Raw genomic sequence first — 13,083 nt, forward strand, 5'->3', positions numbered from 1 at the left:
CTCTCCCTCTCCCTCTCCCTCCCTCCCTCCCTCCCTCCCTCATCTTTTTAGGTTCACAGCAAAATTGAGCAGAAAGTACAGAGTTCCCATATACCACCTTCCCTCCATCTCTTCAGCACAGCAATCCTGTGTTTTGTTATTTTTTTTAAGTGCCAGGTGAAAACCGTCCTCATCAAAACATCAGAATGGCTCTCTATTTCTCTCGGAATAAAACCAAAGTCCTTCCCAAGGCCCACAAAGCCTTGCTTCCTCCCACTCACCTCCACCGCCCCCACCCCCTTCACTCCCCTCCAGTCCCCCTGGGTTGTGTTATTTCTCAAACACTCCAGACATGTTCCCACCCCAGGGTCCTTGAACTTGCTCTTCCCTGTACCTGGAATGTCCTTCCCGCAGATGTCCACATGGCCCGTCTCCTTTCCTTCAGGAATTTATTCAGATGTCACCTTTCAGGAGGCCTTCCCTGCCCTGCTTTGGTTTTCTCCGTAGCACTTATCACCAGCTGGTGTGCTGTGGCTGTGACTGACTTCATTTATCGTCTGCCTGTCTTCACTCAGGCAGGGATTTCTGTCTCTTTTGCTCATTGCAATTTTCCCAGCCCTGACCTGCACTTGGCCCATGTGAATGAATGTTTAAAAAATGGGATAGGTGGATGGATAGCCTGCTGGGCCCCGCTGCAGTCATGAGAGTGACCATACCCAAATGGGTCCAACCCGTCTGGAGCCTTCCACAGGCAGGAGCCTCCCTTCCCGCAGTTTTCCACTGTGGTTAGTAGAGAAGAGTGTCTTGGAGGGATGGAAATGCTCCACAGTCCTGATGGATGGTCTCGCTCAGTGGCTGAGACATAGAACAAGTTCATTCCCATCCTCGGTCCCCATGGACAGCACATCACCACAGACGGGGCTGGGTTTTCTCACCACCTCCCATGAGCGTGATGTTGATTGCTGTGTATCTGACCAGGGTCAGAGGACAGCTCACCACGTCCGTGCTCGCTGGTCGGAGGGGAGGTGTCTGCCTTTGTTTCACTCAGCCCAGGATGTGTATTTGTGGGCCTGCAGCTGGACACGGCTTTGGGAGCCTTGTTCCACAGGCCCTGGCCCAGCTTACTCAGCACTCTTGTGTGCGTGGGCCTTAGAATGTGTTCCCTCATCTGCTCTCCACAGCAGCCTGGGGAGGGAGGAAATGGACCCTCAGAGAGGTTGAGTAACTTAGCCAAGGCGCACAGCCAGCCAGGGCAGGCTTAGAAGAACTCGGGTCAGCATGGTAGCTTACATGAAGTGCCTTGTACAGTGTCCGCGTTGAGCAGACATGATAATAATAAAGGAAATATTTAAAACAACACTAATTGAGCACAGACTCCATGCCAGGCACTCTGCAAAGGCCTCTGTGCATCGCCTGACTGAGTCCTCACCACAAGCCCACGAGGCAGGCATAGTCATCATCCCTGTTTTTCAGAGGAAGCAACTGAGGCCCAAAGAGAGACTTGCAAGGTAGACTAGCTGGTGTCCAGGAGCCCTCCTGGAAACTCGAGCTTCAGCTCAGTGTTTTCTGTTCTTTGAGGAGTATCTCCAAGGTCCTACAGTAAAGAGTCATCCTTCCCAAGGCAGGGGAGGAGAAGTGAACAGTGCTCCCACAGGCCTAGGAAAAGACAAAAGTACATAGGAGAGCCCATCCCCTTGTGCTGTGTGTGCACTGTTCGATCTCACCTGGGGGGCTGGGCCCAGGACAGGGCTGGCTGTGTGGGACCCACGCAGGGGGGACTGAGTGAAGAGGAGCAGACTTGGGGGAGGTACCACATGATCCCAGCTGGAACTCTAGGGTTGTCCCAGGAGAAGGGGGACCAATGTGGCCAGTATGACCTCAGCTGGGATGGAAGAATGGGAGGAAAGGATCCCTACTTAGAGGCAAGTTTTGGGCACAAAAATGAGGAACAACTTTTTCCCCTAAGAACTGTCCAGAGGACTGAGCTCTTGTGGGCAACATGCCATGCGCCCCTTACTGGAGGTGGCAGAGGGCTTCCTTTGGGAATATTGTTGAGCCCAGTGGCCTGTGGAGACTCATCCAGCCCCTCGAAAGTACCGTCTGGCTTTGATAGCACCTTGTGTGCCCTGTCTTAGGAAGCCCAGATCTTTTGAGCCATGTTTGTTTTTGAGCCATGCTTGAAACGCTTCTTGCGAATTATAAAACCCCAGCGAGAACAATTGACTATTACCCCACTGTGCACCACCCATAACTCCTTAGGCTGAGCTCTGGGTAACCGTGCGCGCGCTCTCTCTCTCTCTCTCTCTCCCCCGCAGCCCAGTTTAATGGCAACGAGAAACGACAGTCATCTCCCTCACCTTCCCGGGACCGGCGGCGCCAGCTTCGAGCTCCTGGAGGGGGCTTCAAGCCCATCAAACATGGGAGCCCTGAGTTCTGTGGGATCCTGGGAGAAAGAGTGGACCCTGCTGTCCCGCTGGAGAAGCAAATGTGAGTTCTAAGGGGACAAAACCCAACCTAGGCTTCGAGTTCATGCAGCCATTGCTCTTCCCTTTCTTTATCTTGTTTTAAAGTTCACAGATTGAGAGAATGTTAGAGTGACAGGGATCTTTTAGTCCACACTCCTCCCCTGCCCCCGTGTACAGATGGATAGGGTAGGGTGAGGCTCTTAGAAGGTGGAGGCCGCCATCAGGTCAGTAGCAGAACAGGATTAGGATGCACGCCTCCTTATTCTTAGCCTGGTGCTTTTTCCATCCATCCTGGTCTCCTTCCTTAACTTTCGATGACTAGTAGAAGGGCCTGCAAAATCGTCTACATAGTTCACCCCTTCCTCGTACATCCCAGTTTTCAATTTCATCATGTAGCAGATGAGTTTGTGACTAGCCAAATGTAGACTAAATCCTGTCCCCCAATTGTAAATTAGATTTATTTTCTAGCTCGTGACTTTTTTTGCCCCACATCTGCTTGGTATTAGTTGGGCAAGGCCTTAACACTCTCGATTTGGGTTTTCTCAGCTCCTGCCCCTCTCTGCTTCTCCCCAACACTGCTGGTCTACCCCTCCCCTTGACGTGATGATCATCTCCCTTTTCTGCCAGGGTCTCATGTGTGCAGGTCCCTGCTGTGCTCTAAAACCTTCAGTGGCTCCCCATCACCTCCAGGATAAAATCCCATCTCCCAAGCCTACCATGCGTTCTGTGACTTGCCCTCAGGCTGCTTTTTCAATTTCTCACCATTCCACATACCTAGACTAGAGTGAGCTTCTCCAGGAACTTGAGAACGCAGGTCCTGGATCTTGTACTGGTACCTTCAGGTGTGTCGTCATCTTACTAAGCAAATGTGCGATACATGGCGTTATCATCCCCATCACACAGATGAGAAAATCGGGGCTCCAAGAGATGCAGAGCCTTGGCTAGGATCTCAGGGCTCCACGTGCAGAGGTAGGATTTGGACTCCAGCCCCGTGACTCTCCCCTTACTTCCCTCGCCTCATACACTCTTATCCCCAACCCTTAGCACATGCCTGGCACAGAGCAGGCGCTCTGTCAGCCAGCAGATTAGCCGACACCAAGCCGGTTCCTCGTGAGACTGTCTCGTGTGGATCACGTACTATATCAGTCTCCACCCTGGGGAATTCTGGTCTCAGCACAGCCGGCACTACATCCCTCGCAGGAAATGCTCGCCCGGTGAGCAGGATGCAGGGTTTTCCGATGATGTCATGTGCTCGTGTGCCCATTTTAAGCATGTGCTATCATCTCAGGAGACTGCAGCCTCCTCTGCGCCTGCCCCCCGCCTGCTGTGCTGAGCACATGGGTGGGGGGAACGCTCCCATCAGGGCTTGTGTTCATCATTTCTCACAGCCACACAGATTGGGTGGCAGGTTTTGCTTATTGTGTCTGATCAAACTGCACTTTTTCATCAACAAACAAAATGTGATCCAGAGATGCCAGGAGCTGTTCAGAGTGCCTCCTGACTCAGCCCTGCCTGGGGTCAGCAGCCCAGCCTACCCTCTCCCCACCTCCTGGCAGAGCTTTTGTCTGTCTGGCCGGGGCCCCTTGAGGACAGTTCTGCTCGGTTTCCTTTCCCGTTCCCACCCACCAAGGCCCTCGGCCAAGCCCAGAGTCATGACTGGCTTTCCCTCCTCTCATCTTCTCGCCTCCTAGGATTATCCTGGCCTGCCGGGGGCCCTGACTCATCACGGAGGTGTGCTTAGGTAAAATCCCCTTTCCAGCAGAGCCTGGTGACCCAGACAGGGAGGATCACCTAATCCCCCACCTGGCTGATAATGCCTCAGAGTTTAGGAGGCACCTCTGAGCCCCAGTCTGTCCTCCACCCCAGCACAGGGGTGAGGGGAGGCAGGGACTGAGGCTAGGCAGTCCAGCCACCCATACTGCCTGCTTTCCCTATTGGGACAGTGGAAATGCTAATCAGGGGACCCCACCTCACCCCCTGCCCCCCACCCCTGCCTCCTGAAGGCAGCCTGTGGCCCCCTGTGTCCTGTATCGTGATTACCATCAGCATATAAACATGTTCTAGTCACAAACTTCTTAAAAATAAACAAACAACCTTGACCAACATCTCCCTCTAGCTCCGGCCCCTGCTGGGAACATAGGCTCCATGAGGGCGGGAGCTTGTCTGTGTCACCTCTGGGAATGGTGCCTGGTACACAATAAATGCTCAGTAAACAGCTGTCCAGTGAATGGACGAAGATTCCACAGAGCTGTCAGTACTTTCCCTTCCGTCACTTCCCGTTCTTCTCACCCACCACAGTCTGCTTCTCTTTTTCTGCCTAGGTCACTGGGTGACCTTTCCTGGCCTCCATGGCAATAGCATGGTACACAGCTCTCTCCTTCACAGACACTCTGCTCCGAGTTTTCCTTCTGCCTCCCTACTGCTGGCTCCTCACCTCAGTTTGACCTGACGGTCGGACTGTCCTGGGCTCAATTTCCAGCCAAGCGCTCTCCCTGGTTAGTCTCCTCGGGATCCTGTTAGTCATTCATCAGTGCACATCCCCAGCCCACACCTCTCCCCGAACTCCCCACTGCTACTTCCAGCTGCCTTCCTGGCATCTCCACTTGGCTGACGAACGGGCATCCCAAATTGAACGTGTTCAGAACTGGGCTCCTAATCTCCGCCTAGGCACTCGCTCTTCCTCCAGCTTTTCCACCTCCATAAAGACCATCACATCTACCTAGCTGCTCAAGCCACAAACCTGGAGTCATTGCAAGTCCTTTTTTTTTTGCTTACACTTGCATCTAATGCATTACTAGGTTCTGCCAGTTCTCCATCCACACTACAGCCCAGGTCCATCCATTCCTCTCATCTCTGTGGCCACTTCCCAGTGGACCACATGGAAGCCTCCTAACTTGCGTCCTCTTCAGGGCAGCCTGGTGGACCTTCTGTAAGATCATCCAGAGCGAGTGACATCACTGTTTAAAACTCTTATTGCCCTCCACTATGCTGAGAATGACATCAGACTCCTCCCCTTGGCCCACAGGCCTCAGGGAGCAGGGCCCCACCTCCCACTCCGCCCTCATCCTGTGCCACTCCCCAGCCTCACAGCGCCAGGCTGCCTTGCTGCCCTGCTGCCCTGCGAACACCCTGAGCTCATTGCTACTTCAGGACCGTCGCACTTGCCGGATTCTCTGTACATGAATGGCTCCTTCTCACGATGCAGAGTCTCAGGTCAAATGTTACCTTCTTGGGCCTTCTTCATTCTAAAGTAGGCACCTCCACCCCCATCACTGCCTTATCACAAACCCAGTATTCCTACATAGCACTTAATACTATCTGAAATCATTTCCTGCATCTATTTATTGACTCTCCATCTCCTTACATCAGCCCTGGGAGATCAAGGATGGAGTAAGTGATGACTAAATATCGGATGAGCTAGTGGATATTGGATGGGCTTGATGGCGATGGCTGAGTCTTAATCCCCATGGTTCTGGCCTGACGGGCCAGCTCCACAAAGTCCAGCACATCCCCAAGATGGCCTTCTGTCCGGATTCACTTTTCAGCCCAAACAGAGCCTGCTTGGTCCCAGCAGTTGGCCCCCAGGCACACCCTGTCTCTTGGTGGCCAGTCTCCTACTGACAGGCTGGCTAGTAGCTGTCCCCACTTCTCCCCACCCTAGTGTCTTTTGGCCCTTCTCTTCCAGACTCTGCCTGGGTCTCCTTTGAGCCTCAAGCCCTGTTCTCCACCTTTCTCTCCATATGGAGTCGCTGAAGCAGCCTGGGAAGAAACCAGCAGCTTGTCCTGTTTACCCACCAGGGATTGCCCTTCACGTGGGTCCAGAGCCCCCTGGGAGGCCCGACTCCACCCCTCTCTTAGAGCCCGCATGCCCCTGTGCTCAGGGAGGGGCGAGCGGCAGGCAGTACTTCCCTGGAGACCGTTTCCGGGCCTTTCCCTGAGGACAGCTCTGCTTCAAATGGCTGGAACTTGTTTTCCTAATAAAACAACATTTTTGTCAGGTCACTGGAGGGGTGTTACACAGGTGAAATTCCCCAGAAAACAACCCTGCCAATTCTGTTAACTCATGTTTCTAAAGTTGGACAAACACCATCCGTGGCCAACTGTTTTTCCCAGTTACCATCAGGTATCCTTTCTAAAGCATGCCTGGAGCCTTCGCGTCTCTAGAAGAGTTTTAATTAAGGCAGCCTGTACAGTCCCCAACTTCACGTTCCTCTCCATTTCTGCCTGTTTGAAAGGCAGGCAGGTCTTTGGTCTGCACACTTCCCTATCTTTTCCCTTGGAGAGTCTCCCCCGTAGGTGTCCAGCCCCAGGTCAGTGACTCAGTCATGTGCTCGTTGGACAGGGATACTCACATCTACTGTTCAGTCCTTGCTTTCCTAAAGCTGTGGGTTTGGTTGTTTGTTTTTTTTTTTTAGGTTATAATTACGTCATCCCCACTGCTGCTAACTGTTCGGCACTCTGCCTTGTGAATGGCAGTAAGTGGATAGTAAAGGCAGTGGGACGTGTTCCTTAAGCAGAATGTCTGACACTGAACTCTCAGAGGTGCTGTTGCAGGGTACTCCTGGGCTAGGTCCAGGAGGCAGCATCCTCACTCACACCTGGGAATTAAAATGCAGCCTACGGTCGGGCAGCAGCCCGAAATAATGATAGCTGGAGTTTGCCCGTGGCCATCTGTAAGTTCAGCCTGTTCCGCTGATGCTCATAGCGGGCCAGTCTTTGAAAGTCACCCCATCCCAGGCTCTACATAAGCCCTTTTATGCATCATCCCATTTAATCTTTAACCCCCAAAATGGGGGTAGAGGGATCCCAACTTGACAGAGGACCAAGGCTTCAGCCAGGTTAAGCCGCTTACCCCAGACCACCTGGCTGGACAGCGGCCGAGCCCTGAGTGCCCCTGTGGCTGAAGTATGACATAGCCTCACCACCTGGCACCTCCCACTGCCCCTGCCCCTCAGAGACTGTAATATAAATAGAAATGCGTTCTGAGTACACCCACCGACTGGCGTCTTAGGCTCTCCACTCTTTCACTGAATTTTCACCGTCAGCCTTTCCAATCACTGTTCCCCTTTTGTCCTGCAGTTGGGGGCCTTTGGCCGTCGGCCTCTGCACCCCTCCCTCCCTTCTGATCCTGCCACTCACCATGTGCTGTCCAGAAGCAGTGATGCCAGGATTCCTACGTGCCCAGCCAATGCCATATTCACTCAGTGGGAGCATTGGGGCGGTCACCCTCCTGAGTGATGAGCACTGCCCACTTGTCCCCCAGATGTCAGAGTCAGCATGTGTCCCTCCTGTCAGCACCTTCTGATGGCTTCAGTGTCACTCAGACAGAGAAAGCCAGAGTCCTCAAATTGCACACAAGTCCCCATGGCCCCGCCTGCCTCCTGGTCCCTTTTGCCTCACTGTGGACTCCTCCCCCTCGCCACACTCCAGCCACGATGGCCTCTCTCTTTCCAAAACAGCAGGCACTCCCACCTCGGGCATCTGTCCGCCCTCTGCCAGAATGCTTTTTTCCAGCTGCTGTCCTTTGTGGCGTCCTCCCTCATCTCCTTCAGGTTCGAGCTGAAATGTCACTCTCTCCGGAAGGCTTCCCTGGCCACTGCTTAAAATAGCAGCCCTTACCACGAGCTGCAAACCACACGGCCCTGCTTACTTTCTTCCATAGCACCTCTGATAGAATGTCAAGCCTCACGAGGGAGGAGATTGTGGGTTCCTCTGCTGTTCCCTCCCCAGGACCTGTCAGGCATCGGGCACTCGTTAAATGTCTATTAAATGACTAAATGCACACGCACCTGCCTTACAACGAGGATGCCCAGGACGTGACAGCCGCCCTCTGAGGAACAGATTTCTGGGTGTTAGCTGCTGGGGGCCCTGTCCCCAAGTTCTGACCCTCTCTCTTCTCCCCAGATGGTATCACGGAGCTATCACCAGGGGAGATGCCGAGAACCTGCTGCGACTCTGCAAGGAGTGTAGCTACCTTGTCCGGAACAGCCAGACCAGCAAGCATGACTACTCCCTGTCCCTGAAGTGAGTACAGCCTGGTCACCCCCACACCCTCCTCGGCAGCCTTAAGCTTAGCACGGCCAGCTCTCATGTCTGTGGCAGAAAGACCCGCCGGCGTCCCCCGGGAAACTTGCCAGCACGAGTTATTTCAAGCCTTGGTTTTTCAATTTGATCTTATTCTCCAGGGATACAGAGGAGTCTTTATTTTCTGTTTCTGTCTCCCCAGAAGTGGAGGGGCCTCTTCCTAGGATTTATATTAAATAACCAAGAATAGCTTTCACATCTGCTGTGAGCCAGGGACTAGATGAAGCTCTTAGCATACCTCACCCCTCTTCAAACCTCACAGCAGTGCTTTGATGAGAAACATATCGTCCCCATTTTGCAGTTGAGGGAACTGAGATGCAGAGCGGTGACTTGGCTGGCCTCAGGGGTAGGGCCAGGCCTTGAGACCAGCTGTGGGACTCTCCCGTGTGCCCCGCTGCCGCTGCGAGAATGACCTTTCCTTATGTTCTAGGTGGCCGTTTGGTCGGGTCTGATTTCTAGGTGTGTCACAAAGGTTGTGAGGAACACTGGGAGAAGCCAGGAAGAGACCTGCTGGTCGTAGCAGCTGTAGCTGCCTTGTCAGCTGTCAGATCTTTCTGATGCAGGGGAGGCATTGCTGGTGGGTAGGCAGCCCCAAAACAAGAAGCGGGTTTTTTGACTGAGTGCTTCATCAGTCAGTGCTGTTACTGGATGGGGCCCAACACATTGTTTAAAAAATATTTTACAGATAGGAAAACTGAGGCCCAGAGAGAGACGGGATTTCCCAAGGACACAGAGAAAGTTAGTGACAGAATTGGGGTATAAGACCCCAGGCCCTTTGGCCAGCACAGACCACCAGGAACAGTGAAGCCCTCTCTGCTTCCTCCCTGCTCTATTCACCATTATTAGAGGCCATGCGAGGGGGAGAGGCCCTGCTGGGATGCTATTGTCAGGGGAGCCCGTGTGCAGACCGGCCGGTGGTACAGACAGGATCCGCGCAGCCAAGGAAGGAGAGACTGGCCTACACTCTCTGCTTAGGACTGACCCCACCTGGTTTGCTGGGCTCTGCCCTGAGAAGGACGGTGGCAGACTGCAGAGCAGTTTGGGCAGGAAATGAAACACTGGAAGTCCACCTGGAGGAGGGAGACTGTGTAGAGATGTGGTGGGAACCACAGATCTTTCAGGGACTATCAGGGCAGAAGGCACAGATATAGTTGGAGATCCAGATAGCTGAGTTATGTTACGGGCAGGAGATTCTAGCTCAGTGAGAAGAAGAGTTTTCTAACAGTCAGAGAGGATAATAATTAGAGCGATCTAAAGCTGCCTCAAGAGGTAGTGAGTGTCTCATCACTGAGGGTGTGCCACCAGGGGCTGGGCAACCACCTTGCCGGAGAGGACATGAAGGGGATTTCTAACTGGCTGGGAGGGCATTCGGAACAACCGGTACCTGTATACTTCATTGTCCACTGTCAGACCCGGCAGCTTAAAGAATCAGGTTGGTGATTGCAACTGAGGAAAACTGAATATGCTAAACCACAACGGAGCTGGGAGGTCGCCAGAGCCGGAGAGAGGACCCTCCCTGAACAGAGGAGCAGGCAGTGGTGGGAACGGGTGCACACTGCTGGCCGGGCTGATAGGGGCCGGGGGTCCTCAGCTTCCCGCTGCTCCATGCAGCCTTTCTCCCTCCCTCACTGTTGTGGTAACCTAGCAACCCAGGTGTCCGTGAGCGATGCTCCCAGATCTCCACCTTCCCGTCTTACTGCACCCTTCTGGAATGGGAGAGATAAAGGAAGCCAGGGACATCAGAGATGGGACTCTCTTGTCCCCTCCCTTCCCTGCCAACCCAGGCAGCCTGCCCACTCCAGGGCTTCCTCAGCGCAGCAGCCATCACACGGCAGCCTCTGAGTTCTTCAGGGAATCTCACTGCTCCAGGAATCTTGTCGTCTGGAGCCTGGCCACAGGGGTCTTCCTGAAAGGACTGATTAAATGCATCAAAGAGAGGGGCGACGTGCCCCGTGCCAGGCCTGACCATTCTTCCATGAGGGCCAGAGCCCCATCGAGCTCCCTGTTTCTTCACTCAGGATGTACTGGGGCCCCATGGTGACCCCAATACAGCCCTGCCTGCTAGGGAACATCAGCCTCCTGAGTACCCAGGATATGTCAGAGCGGAGGTACCGACACAGGAGCACATAAGCAATCTTGAGCCATTTGCAGAAGGAATCATACCAATAATACCTGCAGGGTCCATTCCTCAGTCTCCTGTGCAGCGGGCCTGCTGTGATGCAAGCAGGCCCAGTGCCACCTCACAGGTGGGTCTCTAGAAGAGTGCTTCCGTCAGTTCCAAGAGTATAATTCCCTTTTCATCCCTGGTGTGTGGGGAGGAGGCTGAGGACACCGGTGCTCGGTCTGTGCCAGGACCTGGGATAAGAAGACCCTGCTGTCAGGCCCGGTTTGGGTGACTGGCCTCTGCCCACAGACACTGGAGGAGGAGGGTTTAGTTTTGCATGCTTGTCTATAACCATAAATCTCCAAGGCCAGAGGGGTAGTCTCACCTGGTCACTTTCCCTTTAAGAAGCCCAAACTGGGGAAGCGGACTAGGTTGTCTTGTGGCTAGGGAGGGGGTGGGGGGGGAACCAGCTAAGGAGAGATGGGCTTGCTTCCCAAGCAGCCCCAGTTCCTGAAGGCCAGTCTGGCTGCCAGCCAGGGAGTGACACCTGGCATTAATCACCTCCACCATCAATGGAACTGGGACTGAACATCCCAGCTGCTTAGGGCAAGTGCCAGCTTTGCCAGCCACCATGTGAGGTGTGAGGTCCTCTCAGATGCACAAGGCCTGCCTGGCGGGGGAAGGTGAGCAGTGGTGTCAGGAACGTGGTGCACATTGACACTGGAATTCCAGCTATGTTTTCTTGTAAACCTCGGGTTCTGCTGTGAGGGTATTCTTGGGTGGAGAAAGGACTTGGGGGAGTCTGGCCTCAGAGGACTAGGCCCTCCACCCTTTCCATCCTTCTCTCGGCAGAGAGTTATGAGAGCCCTCCGTACCAGGCTCTGGGCAGGGCCGCAGAGAGAGAGCCGAGGGGAGAACAGCCCAGCCCAGGCTGTAAAGCTCACCGTCTGGCTCGTGTGGCCTGGGCCATGTTACATGGAGGGTCTGGAGAAGCTGCAGGGAGGAAGTGCACGTAAGCTTTAAGGGAGGGTAGGTGTTCCCCAGGCAGGGACGGCTGGTGGGAGCCCAGGCAAAGCCCTGTAGGCACAGAAACGCCTTGCCAGGGCTTGTGCCTCTCAGAGGAGTTGAGACCCAGCTCTTAGTGATGAGGACGCTGAAGTCCACTCTCAAGCACTGGCACTGTGCTTAACCCATTTTGCCTGACCTACCTCCCTGTGTGTCCATAGCACCTTACAACTTAGAGGGCCTGTGCTTTTGCTCTAGGATGGTCTCTGGGTGGCTAGGGCAGAGATCACATCCTCTTCCTTATCTTAGGGTAGAGGCAGCCGAATGACCTGCGAAGGCTGGAAGGGAGGCAGTGGACTCACAGTGTCTTCCCACCCCTTCCCAAGCACTCCTTACACCAGGTCAGGTCCTCAGGTGTCAAACCTGGAGGCGACCTGAGAGGCCCACCTAGTCCAATCCCTTTGCTTCATAGATGGGGAGACTGAGACCTAGAAGGGGTTCATGATTGGCCTAGGGCTCCCCAGCTGGCACTTGACCATGCTGACAATAGGGATGGTGACTGGTTCCCACCGTGGAGACCAGACAGATCCCTGCACCGGCCCAAGCTACCCCCCCACCACCACCACATACACACACACATCTGCCCCTCCACCCAAAGATTACTGCACTTCACCCGTGGCAATCCAAGATGACATCTGCACTCTACCCATTGCCTCTCAGAGTCCCCTCCATGGCAGACACCCCCTACCTGTGAAGCAGTCTTACGGAGATCCAGCCTAATTGCTTTTGAACACTGCCCTTATCCCCTCCTCCCTGCAGAACTTGTCCCCGTCCCCCTCTGCAGCCCGACTTGACAGGGTGGCAGGCCCTTAGGCTCCCTCTTGGCTGCCAGCAGACATGTTGGCCCTGGGACCAACCACTGACCCCTGGGACCACTCACTCCAGCCTCAAGGAAGCCAAGGGTTGAGCCTTTAAAAATGAGCACAAAAACATCACACTCTAATATAGCTTCCTGTCTGAAAAGGCAGACAGTGGGGAAAATAAATGAAAAGTCTTGAAAAATCTCATTAAAAGGGTTCTTCAGGCAGGCACTTTGGACTATGAATGACTCTGCGAGTTCTAGTCCTATGAGTTTTAGCAAAGGAATCTGGACAAGCCGAGGGAAACAGAACTTTAAAGACTGGAGGGCTTGCTGCTGGGGGCAGGGCAGCAGGGTGAGCTCATAGGCTAGGTGGCCTCTGCCTGCACTGGGCCCATCCCTGGGAGGACAGAGTGACACTTCTGAGGCCTCAGCAAGGATGCCTCTGCTCCTTTGACAAGGGCCCAGCCCCAGCTCTCTTTAGGCAGTGAGAATCTGAACCCCAGTAGGGGAAACAGCACAAACAAGCCTTCACAAAAGGGCCGTCAGCTTTCAAATCCCAGAAGGCAAAGTGCACAGCCTCCTTG

General features: G+C 54.1%; 1 protein-coding gene across 2 annotated transcripts in view; it reads left to right on the top strand.

The window, feature by feature from the left end:
• The window catches only part of SHB (SH2 domain containing adaptor protein B), a 137,703-nt gene that overhangs the window by 105,418 nt on the left and 19,202 nt on the right, over positions 1–13,083 (top strand). For both annotated transcript variants that reach the window (XM_019649534.1, XM_019649535.1), the window contains 2 exons: positions 2,295–2,466; positions 8,349–8,468. In XM_019649534.1, coding sequence (XP_019505079.1) covers positions 2,295–2,466; positions 8,349–8,468 — 292 coding nt within the window. The remainder of the gene's footprint in view (positions 1–2,294; positions 2,467–8,348; positions 8,469–13,083) is intronic.

The sequence above is a fragment of the Hipposideros armiger genome, unplaced genomic scaffold (assembly GCF_001890085.2).
Source record: "Hipposideros armiger isolate ML-2016 unplaced genomic scaffold, ASM189008v1 scaffold_133, whole genome shotgun sequence".
NCBI classification, from domain to species: domain Eukaryota; kingdom Metazoa; phylum Chordata; class Mammalia; order Chiroptera; family Hipposideridae; genus Hipposideros; species Hipposideros armiger.